The sequence below is a fragment of the Hyperolius riggenbachi genome, chromosome 1 (assembly GCF_040937935.1).
Source record: "Hyperolius riggenbachi isolate aHypRig1 chromosome 1, aHypRig1.pri, whole genome shotgun sequence".
Taxonomy (NCBI): Eukaryota; Metazoa; Chordata; class Amphibia; order Anura; family Hyperoliidae; genus Hyperolius; species Hyperolius riggenbachi.
Genome location: NC_090646.1, coordinates 561,080,684 through 561,101,040, shown reverse-complemented (window position 1 = coordinate 561,101,040; position 20,357 = coordinate 561,080,684). Strand labels below are relative to the sequence as shown.

General features: G+C 42.2%; 1 protein-coding gene across 8 annotated transcripts in view; it reads left to right on the top strand.

The window, feature by feature from the left end:
• The window catches only part of LOC137526635 (uncharacterized), a 187,142-nt gene that overhangs the window by 162,224 nt on the left and 4,561 nt on the right, over positions 1–20,357 (top strand). For 4 of the 8 annotated variants that reach the window (XM_068247483.1, XM_068247482.1, XM_068247485.1 and 1 more), the window contains exons 11-13: positions 1,116–1,263; positions 6,450–6,593; positions 18,109–19,309. In XM_068247483.1, the coding sequence (XP_068103584.1) occupies positions 1,116–1,263; positions 6,450–6,593; positions 18,109–18,554 (738 nt within the window). In that variant the 3' untranslated portion in view covers positions 18,555–19,309. Of the gene's footprint in view, positions 1–1,115; positions 1,264–6,449; positions 6,594–8,444; positions 8,547–18,108; positions 19,311–20,357 lie in introns of those variants that run through there. The other 4 variants (XR_011023118.1, XR_011023117.1, XM_068247486.1 and 1 more) reach the window with 3 other exon arrangements.

Here is a 20,357-nt window from a genome sequence, read left to right as displayed (position 1 = left end):
TTTTGTTCATCATGTTGCATTTGTTACTGTAATTCCCATGTTTACCAATTCTGTATTATGTACCAGTGTGTATATTTTCTGTATACTACGTAAGGTTCACAGCATTCATCTGCTGAGTTCTGCGATGGATTTGGAGAGAAAAGGTCCTGGATAATGATTGTGGTTGTTGCAAGTTGGCAACGCCACTGTCATTCAGAATATAAAGCGCCACACAATACGTTGGCGCTTTATAAGTCAAGAGTAATAATAATCCCAAACAAATAACTGCACGTAGATGGCTTGCAATTTAGCAAAAGTGCATTAGAGCTCACACAGCATGTTTCAGGGGTCAGCCCTTCATCAGGTGTAACGTATACAGCCACCAATGGTGTCAGTATAAACCCGCCCACAGGAAATGTAATCCAACACCATGTTTAAGCTCATACATAATTACATACAAGACCAAACCAAAGGGGAACTATAAATATTGTCGGACTTCTAAATACAATATCCACATTATTGGACTGAGTCTCGCTCCATATACGGGTAAACACAGGTTCGCTTTAAGGGTTGTGCAAGGCGCTCATGTGATTGACTTTTATTTTAACATTGTTTTTTGCTCTACATTAATGTAATCTAAATGCAGACATAGAGATTAGAGAAATATAATGCCACATTATGGATATGGTAACGCTATGTCAATTTTGATATGGGCAGTAATCTATTAAAAGCAGAATAGATTAAACACTCCGAAGCTGTTTTGTAAAAGGATGAACACTCATCCTTCATATGATGTACATTCACAATAAAGCAATTTCCCTGTTTATTAAGCATATTAACCATCATCACTGATTAAGAATAATGGATTGTACCTCAATCATTAAAGCAGAAATTTCTGTATAAGTCTAGCATGACCACATAATTGTGTCATTTACATATTCAGTCATTATTTCTGTGAAATATTAAATACATGTACGTAGTTTGGTTTTGAATGTCAGGAAATATGTGAATAAGAATTAATACTTGTTCCTATCCACAGGCATAACTAGCTGTCCACTATGACAGGTCCTCTTTAGTCTTAGACTTTAAATGTCAGGTTTGTCCATTCATTTTCTAATTACATTTTGTATTTTCAGATCCACGCTCTGGAAGCTGAACTGGAATTCCATCGAGGCATTTACAATTTACAAGTACAATACACGCAAGCGCTTTTCCAGGGAATAAAACAAGCTTATCATAATTTTCAAGAAAATGTTGTCGCAGTTGTTTGTTCTCCACTTAAAGGTTAGTGAGTCGTAAAAGAAACATTTGCACGCAGCAGACACGCATGTCAACATAGCACGGCCAGCGATGGTAATAGGATTACCCTTTAGAAAGGCCTTGGTCATAGTAATGCATCGTTGTTATAATGACAGCAGCACGATGTATTGTCTTGACTCTCAATGTTCAATAGAATGTTGGTGATGTGATCTGTAGACTAATGTAAATGCTTTAGCTTATCAGGAAAATATGCACTCCTGCTCTGGAAGCAAGGCAGCCAAGAAACAGCCTATGTAGGATAGTGAGCCTTCCCAAATGCTGGACTCCCTCATTATCGTACACATATATTTATCCATTGATATACAATTACTTTGTTAGCATGCCCAGGTTATTGTCTTTCATTAAAGAGAACCTGAAGCAGGAGGTATATGGAAGCTGCCATATTTATTTCCTTTTAAGCAATATCAGTTACCTGGCTAGCCTGCTGATTTTCTGCCTCTAATACTTAGCCATAGACCCTGAACCAGCATGCAGCAGATCAGGTGTTTTTTGAAATTGTTGTCAAATCTGATCAGATTAGCTGCAGGCTTATCTCTGGTGTTATTCAGACTGGTCTATTTATTTCCAATTCAGTGCAGGGTGAAGCAAAAAATGCTCACCTTGCTTCTCTACAAATTATCTGGCCCTCACAGTGCCCTTTAGCAACATGAAGGCGAGGGGGGTAGACACGTAATTCAGGCACCAGCTATTGGCAGCGTCCGGATTAGCCTTTTTTAATTTTTTTTATTTGTTCGGTGCTGAAATGGCGCCCAAATCAGTCGTGCAGTGCTGGCACCAAAACAGTCAGTGCCATGCTGTGCCAAACTCTGCTGGTTCAGATTCAGACACTACTGCAGCCAAATAGATCAGCAGGGTAGTCAGGCAACTGGTATCATTTAAAAATAAATAAATATGGCAGCCTCCATATACCTCTTGATTCAAGTTCATCTGTATTTCTGTGAGGGCCTAAGCCCACTAACGCAGATGTGTGCAGTTGTGTCCGCTTTTCAGCAACACATCAATGTTACAGATGCTGAAAAGCGGACACAACTGCACACAACTGCGTTAGTGTTAGCTCAGGCCCTTAATGTCCTCATTAATCCAGATCATGGTATGGTCAATGAAAAAAGATGTACAGTTAATTCAGTATCCTTCAATATTTATGGTAGAATGCTTTCCTGATAAGATGTGGTAAAGCACATTGGGTGAGCTTGAACAAAATTCATCTATATCACAATGGGCGGTATTCACTAAATGTCGGTGAAATTGCTGTGCGCAGCAGGTGCATGGGAATTTCCCACATTAGGCAGTGCAGGCTGCGCAAATATCTGTACCCACATTACCTAAGTAACGCACCTACTGCCAGAGTAACCGAGTGCTATGCTTTCGGGAGCGAACATCAATTTTACCAACATTTAGTGAATACACTCCTGTAAGGCCACAGCTACCAATTGTAGACGTATGTACTGAGTCATGCAGCATATTTCAATTTCCTGCACCTTCTACCCACCTAAGTATCACTGTAAAATTCACATTGTCTTTCCATTGGGTTATATGCAGAGAAAAAGTACAACTTTGTGTCCAAATGAAAGCTTAGAACTGTCTAAAAATGAATGATCATTATTGCAAGTAATTTCTCAACCACAAGCAGTGCTTGAATAATCAATCACTTTGGCTATTGCACTGTATGTGAGTGTGAGTTATAGAATCTTTATTATCATGAGGATATTGGCAGTATGATCTGTAATATTTGTATACATCTCAGTAGAAGCTCTTTGTGTGGTAGCAAGGTGTAAAGAAGAAAGCCAACGATGTGTACTGGTGCCTTCTGTAACCATCTTTCATCCTTTGGGGTTACTTTAACTGATGGCAATTATATGTACAGTTAAACTTTTAAAACTTCTTTACAAAGTATACTGAATAATCCATGTCTCTCAAATGAGCTCATAATCTAATGTTGCTACCAAAAGTCTAGTATTCTTACTATCTTCTAGAGCCAATTCTAAGGAAGCCAGTTTTTGGATGTGAGAGCAAAGCCAGGAAATATAGAGAGAACTAACTTAATCCATGTAGATTTGTGCCAATTGAAAATTGAACCTGGGACCCCAGAGCCACAAGCCAAGAGTGCTATTTGTCACCATATTGCACATTTAAAGTTGTACAAAAAGTGCTTGTTTTAGCATAAAGGAGCTGAACTTTTGTGCTCATCTTGGCTAGGGGTAAGTTTCCAAGTGCTTGATCTGAGTTTCGTATGAAACAGACGTTTTAGATCTGTGGGCCTCGCCAGAGGGGGTTAACTCACCCTTAATGCCGCTTCTGGCCATTGCGTTCCATCAGGGGAGGACTGGGACCATTCGGCCCGGGGGGGAAATCACAACCTAGAGGCCCGGTCACCAAAATACCCCAGCCCAAATACATTTGCTTGCAATAAAGATACCGTATATACTCGGATACAAGTCGACCCCGTGTATAAGTCGACCCCCCAAATTTGACCCCCACAAGGTGGATGTTTTCAATTATTCAAGTATAAGTCTATATGTAATTATATGTAAGCCAGCCAGGTATGTGCCTCCAGTATAGGTAGCCAGTATTGTTATCCCCAGTATAGGCTAGGCAGGTAGGTGCAGTCAGTGTATGTAGCAAGATATAGTTGCCCCCAGTATAGGTAGGTAGCCAGTATAGTTGCCCCTGGCATAGGTAGGCAGCCAGGTATAGTTGTCCCCAGTATAGGAAGGTAGCCAGTATAGTTGCCATTAGCATAGGTAGGTAGCCAGTATAGTTGCCCCTAGCAAAGGTAGGTAGCCAGTATAGTTGCCCCTAGCATAGGTAGGTAGCCAGTAAAGTTGCCCCTAGCATAGGTAGGTAGCCAGTATTGTTGCCCCTAGCATAGGCAGGTAGCCAGTATAGATGCCCCAGCATTGATAGGCAGCCAGGTATAGTTGCCCCCAGTATAGGAAGGTAGCCAGTATAGTTGCCCCTAGCATACGTAAGTAGCCAGTATAGATGCCCCAGCATTGATAGGCAGCCAGGTATAGTTGCCCCCAGTATAGGAAGGTAGCCAGTACAGTTGCCCCCATGTATAGGCTGCAGCGGTGGGGAGAGCGGGCATGTAGGCAAACATCTCACCTATCTTCCATCTACTTCCTCTTCCAGGCATCCCATGCACTGATACCAGCATCTTCTGTGAGGACATCATCACAGGAGAGACGCTGGTATCAACACAAGGGGATGGGGCATGTTGGTAGCTTTAGTGTCTCTATAGGGGAGGGTGGAAACTAGCTGGGGCTGTGGTGTATGGGCTCTATGGAGGGGGTTGGCATGCTGGGAACAGTAGTTCCTCTATGGAGAAGAAGGGTCTGCTGGGAACAGTAGTGGCTCTATAGGGGGAAGACTTGCTGGGGCTGTGGTGACTCTATAGAGGGGGGAGGGGCATGATCAGAGCTAAAGTGCCTCTATGGAGAAGGGCATGCTGGCAGCTTTAGTGCCTCTAAAGGGGAGAGGGGGGAGACTTCCTGGGACTTTGGTGTATCTATTAAGGGAAAGGGGCATGCTTGGACTTGTGGTACCTCTATGGAGGGGAAGGACATGCTGGGAGCAGTTATGCCTCTATAGAGGAAAAGGGCATGCTGGCAGCTATACTGCTTCTATTGGGGGAAGGAGACCTGCTGGGTCTCACTCTATAGAGAGGGACTACCTAATGCTGTGGAGTGGGGGAGGGGTGTCAAACTCACAGGCATGCAGACTCACAGCAGAAGAAGCAATTTCCAGCCAGGCATCTGATCCTTTCCTGCAGACCGTGCAGAGTGGTGGCACTCTTTTCTGCATTGGGGAACTGGCTGCACTGAAAGCCCTGGCTGCTTCTCCCCATGTGTGTATACAGAGCAGCTAGTCTCTCCCAGCGTGGTCTCCACAGGCCGGGGGGCGGAGCCTACACACATACACACACAGTGCACCAGTGAGGATGCCGGGAGGAACAGGAGCTCTCAGCCAATGCCCTGCTCCCTGGCCCGACACACAGAGCTGAGTTGAGCCCATCAGAACAGTTGTGGGCTGCTGGGGGCGGGGCTGAATCGAGTGGCTGTGGAGCTGCTGATTTTTAAAGTAATTCACCTCTGCACCGGCCCTGATTGTTTGAGGTGGCGGTGGCCCGGGGGGAGAATGCCACCCGTCCCCCCTGGCCAGTCCGCGCCTGCGTTCCATTACTCCAATACTTCCTCCTTCAACGCCAGGAGGAGGAAGCATCGGAGTGTTGTGGAATGCAACAGCCACAGGCAGCGACAAGGGTATTGTTGGATCACTGTTTTGTGTACCCTTGTTTAACGCTGTAGTATCACTGTAGTATCCCTGCGTAACGTTGTAATATCTCCCCTATCTGTTGTACAGCATTGCATAATATGTTAGTGCTTTATAAATAAAGTTTAACAGTAATAAAGGTTATAATTTAAACCACTTCGCCCCGCAAGCTCAGTACGCAGTTCAGTTTCCGACCTGCCAAACTCCAGATTAATTGCAGCCGAAGGGCAGCGTTCATAACCTTATGTGTCAGCATCTGACACACAACACACAGTGCAGGTACGGGGGAGCAAGAAAGCGCCTCATGTCATGTCTGTGTGTGACTGCACACTATTGTACTTCTATGAAATAGACATCTGTCCACTGTCTGTGCTAGGTGATAACAAGCACTGTGCAGGCGCACGGGAGAAGCTGACTGGCAGTGAATGCACCACCCTCTGCTGCTTGTGTGATAGATGCCTAACTTACACGCCTTTCATATTTGATGCAGCTATTCCAGAGTATCTCCCTTTGGAAAAGCCAGTAACAAATGAATCAGACTTGCTGCACACCAGCTCTTTTTGTAACAACACAAACCCAAAAGAAGTAATAATCATGTTGAAATAAGAAAATAAAACAGCGTGCTGCAACTCTGGAACATTGAGTTTTCTATTTAATGAAACAAATTAAAATTTCATTACAGTTTTGTTATGTGTGATGTCTGCATCAGCACCTGTATTGCTGGATCAATGTTTGTTGTGCGTCTAAAGTCTCACAAACCTTCAAGCCTTCCAGTGTTCATGAATGTACGCCATTTTATTGGCTGGACTGGAGCTTTCAGAAAATATTTATAAATACAGAATTTAATAAGAGAGTCTGTTTTCAATCTTGTTTGGCAGACATCCTTTCCTCTTATGATGACCTTAAAAATGAAGCTTCGGAAACTGCTCTGAGAAACTTCCTAACAATTTTCAAGAACAATGTGGAACAGATTCAGGATGCAGTTGACATTCTGACTCCATCAAAGACTCAGCAACATGAAGGTAGTAATCTGACTTTTTCAGTTTTAAACAGCGAGGAATGAAATGGCAATTTCTTCTTTCCTCCTCCCCTCACAGAGCACACTACTTAAGAAACCTTCTAGAAATGTTTTCTTTTTCATTTTGTTTTTGTGACGGATTTTTTTTTTTTGTGGCTTAAATTGTCTTTTTGCAAATGAATATCTGTTTAGTGTTTGATGTTTCTTTCTTTGCGTCTTCCTTGAGCTACAATGTAATGTTGCGGTTCTTATAAGTAACATTGGAATTATTCCCATCTTAATATACTACAGTAAAGTCCAGGTTAACCACAACTCAGGCATCCAACAGTCAACTAACTGGAATGCTTGGCGGGAGACAATGGGGGTGTCCCTGTCGCACTTAGCAGACTAGTGCGCATTGGAAGTGACTTACAAATGCTCCGGGTGCCTGTCTCCTTAACTCCTGTAGTAGCCAGCGGCTTTGTGGCATCCTTGTGCAGTTCCCCGGCGTGTCATCTGACCTGCATCAGGTCATGTGATGCATCGGAGCCGTGCACAGAGACTGCTGGAAGCTACAGGAGTGAAGAAGACTGGCTCCCAGAGCATTCGTAAGTGATTTCCGCTGTGCACCCACTTTGCCTGTCATCCAGGGGGTGGTTACTGCTATTCTTAACAACCGTTGCTTGACTTCTCAAGTAACCAACATGAACGCATATCCGATATTGGGCCTGTGCCAAATATATGAGACTCTACTGTATTTTACTTTGCAATAGTTCACATAGGGCTGATGACAGGATCATTTAGCCTATCTTTTAGCAATTACAGGTGAATGTGAACCTTCTATTAGGGTTCATCAACAATTGGACTTTAATACAATTAGGTAAACAACAGAATGACATGCATGACTTTTTTTTGCCATCTATAAAAATACCACCTCAGCTTTCTCATATGACCTGCAGCGTAGACTGCAGATGAATCCTCGTATATGAATGTGTCAGGTCCTAAAAAGCTATTCTTTCTATTTTGTAGACTGCTACCCACCGTTCCATCTGTCCCTGCCCCTGCAACACCGATCCTCCTGGAAGCTCAGCACGGCAGCCCCGCCCCCACCGCTACTCACCTCACAGCTTTAGGAGCTTCAAAGATGCCTTACCAAGGCTCAAAGTATTATAAAGTGACGGAGCGCTGCCTCTTGCTGGCACTACACTGTAATTCTGTAAGCTCAACAAGGCTTCTTTGATTTGGCCGACAGTCTAGACTAAGAAGAATCCTCCCTGAGGAAAATTTTCATTGGTCAGTTTAATACATCAATAAGAATCCTCCTCAGGGTGGTTTTTCATTGGTCCAGACAGTGGACCACTGGGGAGCCCTGGGAAGCGCTTCGAAGATGTTTTGCCAAGTCTAACGGTATTGCTGAGAGACGGCGTGGAACAACGGATGTTCACAGTGGTGTCTCTGCTGGGAGCCAGGTTACGGCAGGGCTGAGGGTGCACGGCTGAGCTGCCAGGGGAATGGCTTCAGGGACAGGGACTGACAGAGCTGGTGGTACCAGCTAAGGAGTAGTGGGTAGTGACATGCGAAGAAGGTAGTCCAGCAGGGAGCCCTCATATTCTTTATAATGATAGAGTAATTTAGGAGCAATGCTAAAAGTCAATTCTGTATATCTTCATGATGAAGGTATGAATTATCATGAAGTTATGAGTTATACATAAACCAAAATATTTTATAGCTAAGTTGAGTTGATGTTTCAGCTCTGCTTTGTAGAAAGGATTATTTCTTCATTTATTATTTGAAAAAAAATTGTTTTTTTTAAAGAGCAATCAACTCCTTCATTTATCAACCCTTTTTTATGGTTTTGGGAATAAACATCTTTTAGCTGTGAAGACAAGAAAATGAACTAGGCATTTGTTAAATAACATCCATTCATGCCAAGCTTGAAGAGCAGACATGAAGAACAGACACCTGAAGTCGTAAAGTAAGATTTAGATATGAAGAGTCGGGCTGTTGAGTTGACATTAAGTAATGCTGCCTTCTTGTTTTACAAACAAGGTTCGCACTTTTCAGCACCGAGAACAAAGCATCCATATTTCCAGCAAATAAGCCTCAAGTGTCTTTTATATAGCCTTTCTTTCACTGGTTGTATTGATTTGCCTTTTCTTCTTTTGATATTTTGTGGACATTTCAAAAGCTTCATGCATTTATGAAAACAGAATACTCTTGGTTTTTAGCCATCAACAGGCTTTGAGACTCGCAGTCACCAAAATAAAATGAACAGTAGAAATTCTTCAGATGCTTGTATGATATAAGCGTTTCTCTGATGTTGATCATTTTTTGATATTACTACAGAGTTTGTGTCCATTTCAGCTCATGAGAACTTGATTTACCAGTTGACATTTATCTTGCTTTGTCTTTTATTAGAATAATGTTTTTACAGCCTTTTTCCAAAACAAAGGCCTCTATTTTACTTTAGCTCAGCAAAATTTGAAGATGATCTGACAAGTGTGACAATCCAGCACAGGTTCATTAGCACTGATGGCTTCGTAAGTGATGCAATGAAGCGATGATGGGTTATTGAATGTTACCATGACAGATATCAAAGTAACCATCAGTTCTGGCTTCAGAATACCAGTGCCAACATAGTCAATTTATTCACATCCTGCAAAGGTAGACAAAAAGATAGACAAAAGACTTATCAGCTTGTAGGCTAGGTAACCACATCCATTTCAGACCCATGAGGAGTGAGTGATTCCACTTTCTAAAGCCGAGAACAGTAGTTGTCACGAACAATATAAGTCTTTTGGAGATAGTATGGTTTTAGGGGAGCCAGCAAGAAAGTCCATAGGTAACAGTTATGTCTACTTGATCACATCACAACACTGTCTACTTGAAGCATTTTAATTGGCCGGACAGTGTGGACGTATTTATTACTACAACCTATCTGAAGTATAGCAGTTCGAGAAAGTCCATAAGGAAATTCCACTAATGAGATTAGGTGGACAGCGCCCTGCTGTCCACCCAATCTCATTAGTGGAATTTCCTTATGGACTTTCTCGCTGGCTCTCCCATACCATGCTAGTGCCAGTCTTTTTGTAGGAGGACCACACGTTGATAATAGTCTTGTTGGCCTGAGGATGAGGAAGGTGTTGTGTGTAGTGTAGCTATTTCACTTATTGAAAGTTCTTTCACATCCATCACATAGGCATTTGTGCTATAAACTTTCATCACATAGGCATTTGTGCTATAAACTTTTCTCCTGGGTTTTTCTCCCAGGGCAAAATATTTCATCTTACTAACAAAATTGGTTTTCAACACCTAGTAACTGAAAAAGTGCTGAAAAAAATTAAGTAAATATGTAATATCAAATTTTTTTTGAATTTTTTTCTTGGAGGCTGTAACAGGTATTTCGTTGTTGATGAAACGTTTTAAATACTCATGGCAAGCCCTTCCAGCCTCGTCAGGCAGAGAAATGTTGGTTTAACAGTATCACTATTTTTTTTTTCGTTTCCCCAGAAAAAAAATCATATGTATACTCTTATATAAAATGTGATTCAGAACATGCCGACTTAGCTCATAATTTCTGGCACTGTAGGATTATCAAGCAATTTTGGCAGCAAGTAGTAAACTATGCCACAACTTACCCCACCCTGACTGGGCTTTATTTGGTATATTAGATGTGGAAAGGGTACAAGTGTAACCAAGGGTAGTAAAAAAATAACCTCTAATGTCCTGCAGCAGCTTGGAACACTATTTTGCAGGGTTGGGTTTTTTCAAACCCTACACCCCCCCAGAGCCTACTCCCTCCACTACCCCCACCCCCTTACACACACAAACACACACCTGCCCTGTGCAACAATGCAATTTTAAATTATTTTAAAATGACATTGTTGCCCACCAAATCAAAAAGATATTCACAACAAACACATTTTTGAAAATTGGGAAAGCTTTATTGACATTTTAAAGTGACACTGAAGTGAAACATAAAACCTTATGATGTAATGATTTGTATGTGTATTACTGATAATTGACCGTATATACTCTCATGCAAGCCGAATTTTTGACCCCACAAAATTGGGGTCTTGGCTTGCATGCGAGCCATCACTACTGAGAGGTGCATGCAGATGAGTGCCGCCATCCTTCCGAGCACCCCCCCCCCCCCCCCCCCGGAGCGGAGCGGCATTGAGACCTTGTCGCTTTGCTCTCACCTAACCTATTAAATGCTGCTGCCCGGGTCTTCCCCTGTATTCTCTGATGGTGTTTTTCTTCTCTCACCCGCTCGTGCTGCTCTCCCCTGCTCTGTCAGCTGCCCGGACACTGCGTGATGCCAGACATCCTCTTCGTGCTGTAATTTGCTGTCAGCACTACACTTCCTCCAGACGAGCCGGATCTCCTAGTTACCGTGGAGACGCATTCCCTCCACCACGCGGGTAACTCCAGCGCTTGCACGCACATCCGCACTGCCAGACCTCTAACATCCAGGCAACTGACAGTGACAGAGCGTGGGAGAGCAGCGCGAGGGGGTCACAACACAAGAATACAGGGGAAGACTAGGGAGAGTGGCTCGAGGGGATGCCAGTGTCCAGTTTTCTGGGCAGCCAACAGCGCGAGGGTGTCAGAGGAGAATACAACAGAAGAATACACTGGACTCAGGCAGCAGCATTTAACAACTGGCAGCACGATGCCCGGCAGTATCCTGTGGCAGACAAGAGAGCCAGGAGAATGGGCAGAGGAGGAAGAGAGATGCCAAGGGAAAAGCCACATTTAGGAAGAGGCCCAGGCAGCAGCAGTTAACAGGTGAGAGCAATGTGGCTAGGCCTTACCTCACTCAGTACAGGCTGCACATTAGCACATTAGTAGCGCATTAAAAGTCAGCCATACATGCCCCTCTGCTCCGGGGGTAGGACAGTGACACACAGTCCCCTCATCTACATGTACAACTTAACCACAGCAGTCACTGCAGCTGGCTGGCACAAGTTGGTAATCCCTTTGTCATTTATTCTGACAGTGGAAACTCACCAGTAGCCGCTGCATTTCCTACCCCTGGCTTATATGCGAGTCAATCATTTTTTCCAGTTTTTTTAAGGTAAAACTTTGGGGGTCGGCTTATATGCGGGTCAGCTTATATGCGAGTATATACGGTAATAGAACATTAGTAGCAAATAAAATAGTCTCATATTTTAATTTTCAGATATAGCTTTTTTTTTTTTTATAACATTGTATAATTCTGTCATATTTGCAATTATAAGCCACACTCTGCATTTTATACTATAAAACAAGCAGAGCTAATGACCCTTTCAACTTCCCAACGGTAAAAATCTTATCTTAATCTTATCTTAAACCCCCTCTGGGGGTCTAATCACTTTAGAGGACATTATCCCCACACTTTGATTAGCCCAATAGGCTGCCTGTCACGTTTCCTGTCAAGTGACAGGCAGGCTATTTGGCCAATCAAAGTGATTGGACTCGGAGGGGCTCAGGGCAGGACGAGTGGAGCTCTCGTCATTGCCAATTAGCAGGCATAAGTTCGTAGTGCTCGCTATGCTACTCTGATAAGGCACTCTAACAAGGCATGTTAACTCTGATAAGGCACGCTAAGCATGCAGTAAGCTGAGCTATAGTGATAGTCAATCAACCCCTTCAGTTGTTATCTATGCAAAAGAGCTTCTCTGACCCAACTTGGGTCACTGTTTTCTGGAGTGCTTTTACATCAAAATAACAGTCAGACACAGATTAAGATAAGATTCTTCCCGTAGGGAAGTTGAAAAGGTCATTAGCTCTGCTTGTTTTATAGTATAAAATGCAGAGTGTGGAGGGATTACCAACTTGTGCCAGCCAGCTGCAGTGACTGCTCGCCATGCTACTCTGATAAGGCACGCTAACTCTGATAAGGCATGTTAACTCTGTTAAGGCACATTAAGGGCTTGATTCATAAAACGGTGCTAACTGTTAGCACGCTGTAAAAAGTGCTGCATAATAACGGTCACCGCGCGCAAAAATGCTCGTTCGCGCATTAACGCAATTTTTTCTCGCGTTAACGGTTTCGCTCGCGTGATAAATTTGTGTTCTCTCGTGATTGCAACCGTTAACACGTGAAAAATTTGCGTTAACGCGCGAATGCAAATTTTTGTGCGCAATAAACGTTTTTTCACACGAAACCCGTTTTTTCATGGGAAAACGCGCGAAACGACATGCTAAGAGTTAGCACCATTTTGTAAATCAAGCCCTAAATCTGATAAGGCACATTAACTCTGATAAGGCATGCTAAGCGTGCAGTAAGGGTAGCTATAATGATAGTGTATCAACCCCAAAGTTTCTTAACTCTTCCTGTACTGGAAACAATATTAGACTCATATTTGTGCTACTAATGTTATATTTCTTAGCTGTGCTACACATACAAATCATTATCTCATAAATGTATTTTCACTTCAGATTCCCTTTAACCACTCCTATCAATCAACAGATTATGGAGTTATTTTATTTCATAGAGTTTCAGGAGAGGTTGCTGCTGAATGATCTGCTAGTTGTACTTACCACTAACTGTTAAGCTGAATACAACCCTTGTGACCCAGGAAAACAGATCCCAGCGACGTCCCACAACGATGACGCTCCCCGATCCATCTTCCTGGTGGTGGGTATATGTGCCATCCCGTGATGGGCGCAACCGAGAGTTCAATCAATTGCGGTACTTTGTCAGGGTTCTTAAAGAGCCGATCCACTGTGGTGGTCGTTATCATCGCACATTGCTAAGCGTCGTTCGCGTAATTAGACGCCTGCACCCACATCGCAAGATCACCTAAACTATCGCTCGTTGCTCAAAATAAAAATCACAGATTGTTGGAAAAATTGCGTAGTGGGTATGGGCCTTCCGTCCTCTCCCTCTGTGCCCTGGGCTTAGAGGGAAAGGATAAGAATGGGGATTCTTATTGGTGAACCGTGTTTCTGTATTTTTAAAAGCTATGCTATATATAGTGCAAGCCTTTATTTTTTCAATCCTGTATATTTACAAACTATTTGTTACTTTTTGCTTTTATTGGCTGTTTTGATATGATTGAAGCAATTGGATTAATATGGAGACACCTTATACAATGTTAGGAATTATAAAATGGTGGCAAGTAGATGCCACTCCAAGGTCCCAAATTTGACGTCAGGAAACGTTCAGCATAAAGTTTATGGCAAGGAGAAGCCGTTGCAGAATCTCTAGCGTTTATCAAGAATGCAGAAAACGCATGCACTATTGCACATAATAGAAGTCTATGGGCTGCATACTAAAAGGCATATCTGCTTTTTCCAATGTACATTTTTTAAATGCATAACTTGCTGCTTATTTGCCTACTGTATACAATGCTTTCCCAATGGGGGGGACAAATGCACGCATTTCACATTCTCCATTGAAAAAGGGAGAATATTGCAAAAACACAAATGCACCAAAAATGCCTAAAATTCTAAAACTATATATACTGTATATATTTAAATTACTGAGCTTAAATCAGAAAGACTCAAACAGAATTCACAGCTCTACGGATTCATTCAACTGTTCATTGAAGCCTATTTTAATCTTTAAATTAAAAAATAATAATTTTACCAATAATGAAATTTATCCCTTAATTTAAATCATGTAACACATTATTTTACTATCTTAACTAAAAATTATTTAGTAGATGTGATGTAACTAACAATAATTTTTTTTTTTTTCAGATAGCCTTTTTTTTTTTTTTAAGTTTTTTTCTTACTTTTTTTTTTTTTTTTTTTTTTAGAAAGGATGGTGTTGACAGCTATGTCAGCTGTATGAATTATCTTTATAAAAAGGATGATTTAGATGCTATCCATAGGGACAAACAAAAGATAAGGATCCCTATTCAGTTATTGTTTTTCCTATGTTTTCTCCAAGGATATAATTTTTCACCTTATCTACAAAATAAGTTTTGAAACCTCGTCTCCACAAAATAACTTTTGATAACTAAAAAGTGGGTTAATAGGGAATATCAAATCTCAAACTTATTTTGAGTATTTCTTTGCTTGCTGGGGATTGTTTTTTCGCTGAATTGCAAACACTCTCTCCCTCAAATAAGTGTGAACCCTACCTTACTGATTTGACTTAGTCCTTTACTAATTTCTTTCATGCAGCTAGACAAACTCACACAGTGAAGGGTTCCCTCTATCACTTGAATGTTTCCCCCTAATGCTAGGGACGGAAGTCATGACTGACATGGATCATCTGATTCCTTCTCTCTATGGTATATCAGACCATGGTTCCTCTATACCTCAAGTGTACCAGCAGCCCACCTTCTTTGGCTCTGTACCATGGTGAAAATATTTTCAATCCTTAAGGCAGAATTTGTTTTTCTTATAAGCTTAACTTTTGTCCAGGAAAAAACAATACCCATTTAATCCTTATCCCCGATCCTCCCTACTTAAAGGACAACTGAAGTGAGAGGGATATGTAGGCTGCCATATTTATTCCCTTTTAAAGTGAACCAGAGACAAAGCATCCTCATGTATTTTACCATATATATCAGTGGGAACATTAGAGAAAACACCTACCCTGCTCTCTGTTTCATTATTTACAGTTCAGATTGCTTCGAATCAGCCCAAATAAAATCCCTGACTGAGCATTCAGTCTGGCTTTGCTATAATGACTCAGCAATAATGATTCCTGAGCAGAGCCACAAGGGGCAGGCTTGGACTTGAAAAGACAGCACAGAAGACAGACTCAGCTATAAAGATTCCTGAACAAAGCCAGACTAAATGCTCAGTCAGGGATTTTATCTGGGCTGATGAGAAGCAATCTGAACAGTAAATAATGAAACTGAGAGCGGGGTAGGTGTTTTCTCTAATGTTCCCATTGATATATATATAGTAAAATACATGAGGGTGCTTCGTCTCTGGTTCACTTTAAACAATGCCTGGAACCTGCTGATCCTCTGCCTCTCATACTTTTAGCCATAGACCCTGAACAAGCATGCAGCAGATCAGGTATTTCTGACATTGTCAGATCTGACAAGATTAGCTGCATGCTTGTTTTTGGTGTTATTCAGACATTACTACAGCCAAATAGATCAGCAGGGTTGCCAGGCAACAGGTATTGTTTAAAAGGAAATAAATATGGCAGCCTCCATATACCTCTCGCTTCAGTTTACCTTTAAGCTGTTTATTAAAAGCAAGTGAACTGTCTGAGCAAGTATTGCGCAAAATGTAGTAAAATGCTTTGTTGCTGAAATAATAATTGTAATAATAATCTAAAATGTATTTTAATAAATGTGTTAAAAATGCATTAAAGTTACATTTTACAATAAAAAGAGATTAGATCATGGCAACACAGAGGTTATAAAATCACACAGAAACGTGTCAGAAGAGCTAAGGCCTTCCGACCATGATGGACTAGAGAGAGCAGGGTGTTTAAATGTTCTTCAGCTTTTTAGCCCTCCAGTAAGACCAAAGACCTTGAAGTGTCAGGGCTTATGTTCTCAGCAGGTGCCTTAGTTGGAGCCAATGCAAGCAGTGCACCCACCCATGTGGACTAGGTTTTGTAGCCCAGCATTCATAGACACAAAAAATGAGTTAAATATAACAAAAGAATCAATCCCTGCGCTGTCTTTGATAGATGATGAGGGGTTTTGAGCAGGTGCTGCTCCAGCGGCTGGATGGTGCCAGCAATTCTAACAAAAAGAAACAAGAAGGGAACAAGAGCGCACCGCTGGTGCAATAACGTTTTGTATTTTTCTCAATCAATCACGCTGATACAGGTTACACTTACAGTGTGTAAGAAAACAAGAGCGCACCGCTGGTGCAATAACGTTTTGTATTTTTCTCAATCAATCACGCTGATACAGGTTACACTTACAGTGTGTAAGAAAACAATGCGCCTGTCAAGCCTGCCGTCTGTCCTCTCCTGTGTCCCGCGCTTGGCCAGAGCGGCGGGATGCGTTGGAAACTGCGTGGGAGTCGGAGGCGGTGGGCGGAGCCAGGACGCGGGGATGCCGTCTGACGTCACAACGTTTCGGCGTAGACCACGCCTTCATCAGCTGATGAAGGCGTGGTCTACACCGAAACGTTGTGACATCAGACGGCATCCCCGCGTCCTGGCTCCGCCCACCGCCTCCGACTCCCATGCAGTTTCCAACGCATCCCGCCGCTCTGGCCAAGCGCGGGACACAGGAGAGGACAGACGGCAGGCTTGACAGGCGCATTGTTTTCTTAAAGAAAAGAGAGGGTACGGGATATCTACCTACCATAAATCTGTCTCACCCATAAAAATAGCTATGACAAGATAAGAAGGGTACAGGGAGCTCAAGATTAGTTGCAAAAAATAGTACAAAATTTATTGAAAAAGATCTAGCATGTAGCGACACTCATACAAACCCCCTTAAAAACAAGCAAAAGATCCTGGCCAAAGATCTACAGCAATGTACAGGGACCCTAACAGTTCCGACAGGAGTGCACTCCTAGGTAAAAATAGAACTGACATGTCAAAAAACATTTCTTCAGGCCCAATTCATAGTCCAGCCAGGTAGTAGGCATATATCAGAAGCTGCCTATAGACCAAACGCCATAGGAATCCTGTGCAATTTCCACCCGTGTGCGTAACTAAAAGGCACATACGCCCTCATTACAGACACATGGTACAGTGTTTAACCTCAACTCCTGTAGCTCCTGTAACACATGGCTCCCCAGATGACGGGGTCAGCCAAACTCACGTGTCCCGAATGGTCGGCAAGCGCCCACACCGAAGAGGCTCCTCTAATTCAGTGGCGCACACAATGCGGAAAGCCGGATCATCTCAATTGAAGGTAGTTGGTACACTGGCGTACGGGACAGGAGGAGGAAGAGAGGCGGAGGCACGGGGGACGTTGGCGCTGGCGTGCGCTTCCAGATAGAGTCTGCTCACGTGACGCGTTTCGTCACTTGACACGTGACTTCTTCAGGCGCATTGTTTTCTTACACACTGTAAGTGTAACCTGTATCAGCGTGATTGATTGAGAAAAATACAAAACGTTATTGCACCAGCGGTGCGCTCTTGTTCCCTTCTTGTTTCTTTTTGACAAAAAATGAGTTAAGCCTAATATTTTGCTGTACAAGCTTGTGCATTTATATAGTACTAATACATGCTGCTGTGTTTTACTGAGTATATTCCACTATTCAAATCACTTACGGTTTCTCAGAGGAGCTCGTAATCAAGTGTTTCTATTACGGTGTTGGAGCATTTTTGAGTGAAGCCAATTAAATGACTAGCCAGTAGCCAGTATGTGATTAGGCTGTGGGTGCAAAATAGAGTGTCCGGAAGAAACCAGTGCTAGCACTGTGAGAACATAAATATTCCATACAGATAGTGTTGTGGTTGAGACTCTAGTGCTGAAAGAGTGCTAGCAACTAGCCACTGATTTTTTTTTTAATTTTTTTTATTTCAAGTATTCCTGCAATGATTATACGTTTGCTGGAGGCACATTTTGATGATTCACTAAATCTGAAGGTTAGATCATCAACTTCTGGTGTGGATCTTCTGTTTCCTGCAGTCATTGATTCTCCCATGTTTTTTATTCATTAAGGTGAAGAGGCCTTTTCAAAAATGGGCCAGGAATTCTTCATTTCTTTAGACAACTCAGTGAAAAAATGCGGAGAAGAAAGAGATCGATCTGTCTTTGAAATAGAAAGATTAAAGCAAGAAATAAATCAGGCATTAGAGGCACTCAAAAGCTTAAAGATGGAAAAGAAACAAAAAAGAAGTTCATCCAACGATCAGTCATCAAAATCAGAGGGAGAAAGTACGGACGGTAGAGGACAGCCTACTGTCAATTACACGCAGGAAATTGCTGAAAGCACCCCTCAGCTCTTTGCATTCAGACGGAAGAACTCCCTCACGACTCCTAACGAGAAAGAAACATCAGAGAGACAATCTTTACAACAGAGTCAGAACTCCGGCTCAGCACGTCACAGAAGCAAAAGCCTCCAGAGAAGCAAAAGTGTAAAGATACGGCCTTCCTGGCAGGTTTAGTCTAAACGTTACATCGGTGACAGTTGTTCTATTACCGCTGACAACTAATCTAAAGTAATTACTCTGAAAGTAACATTACATTTGCTGCTTTCACATGCTGATATATGCATACGCTTCCCATTTTGCCCCATATGATAATGCTGTAAAATATATGAATCTGGTCATATGTTCATTTGTATGATAGAAGAGTAGTTTTTGGGCTTGATTCACAAAGCGGTGCTAACTGTTAGCACGCCTGTGAAAACCCCCTTAGCACGTCTAAACCAGCTTTTCGTGCATAAAACTTTATGCGCGTAAAACTTTACGCGCGTAAAACTTTACGCGCACACTGCACAGAGCGCAGGGCGCACCGCGCGAAGTGCCCATTAAAGCCTATGGGACTTAGCGCGCATAAAACTTTGCGCGCGTAAAACTTTGCGCGCGCAAAGTTAGCGCGTGATCTGATTGAGAAATCCGGTGCTAACCTACTTAGCACCCTGGTTAGCACGTCTAAAGACTTTAGACGTGCTAAGTAGGTTAGCACCGCTTTGTGAATCAAGCCCTTTGTTGTTTCCAGTGGTAATCCTTCTCCCATGTTGTGGTTCCAATGAGCAGCAAAGACACCACTGCTTTACATAATTGGGTAAATTCACAAACCTTTGCTCTTGAATTATTTCACCTTACTTATTTTCATCTGGACTAAAGGAGAGATAATTCATGTGATAAATGATAGGGAGTGAGAAGTTATAAATTAGAGGAACTTTATTGTGTATAATTTAATGAATAAAATTGCATCTATTTTTACAATATTCAATTATAAATTATTTAATCAATGTTTGCCTATTGTAAACTCTTACCTTTCCTCTGATTCACATTGTTTATCAGAGACATCAGCATCTTTACTGCTGGCAAGGTGACTTACTGTGCAATTTTTTTTGTCCACCTGTGAAGTGAGCAGGTACATCCCCTTATCTCCCACAGTGCTCTGGGAGAGAAGTCTGCATGACATCGTAGCCTAGACCATAGGTGTCGAACTCCAGTCCTCAAGAGCCATAGATATGTCAGTGTTTAGGATGAACTGAGAAATTGGTTCTACTTGATAAACCACACCTTTACTGACTCAGTCCCATAAATAATTTGAGCTGTGCCAAAAATGATTGAGGACCTCGGCCCTTGAGGACTGACATTCGACATTCCTGGCCTAGACTAAAGGCCACTGAGAGGCCAAGGTTACATATCAATATTCAGCAGTATATTGATATAGGAAGCTTTTAAGGTAAAAAAGGATCTCTTAAATAATTATTACGTTCTGCTGTGAGTCATAAGTGTTCCTCTTTAAGACTGATAAGGAGAAATAAAACTTGAGTTAATAAGTAAGGTAAGATTATTCCTGAGATGAGTTTTGTGAACCAGCCCCAATGACTCATTTTATAAAAGCTCGAGTTGTTGCCCATGGAAGCCTTTTATATTTCTACTGGAAACCTACTGGTATTTGCACAAAAGTGATCAGGGGCTATAATTATATGTTGGCCAGTTAGTAAGATCACCCTAATAAACCCTGTCCCCAACAGTCTGTTGACTGTGTTTGGAACAGAGGGTAAATAGAAATTGGAGCACTGTAGCTGGAGATCGACTAAAGATATAAGACAGAACTAGAACTTTTACCGGTTTGAGGCTTAAGAGAATGACCAAAAGGGTAATGTGACGTGAGACTACTGCCCACAGAGACAAATGGAGATAGCAAAACTGTTGCTGAAACCTTGCAGCTGAGGGCAACAGAGTAAAAGAACCTAAAATGTTGCAGGAATTTGAGTACTAATTAAG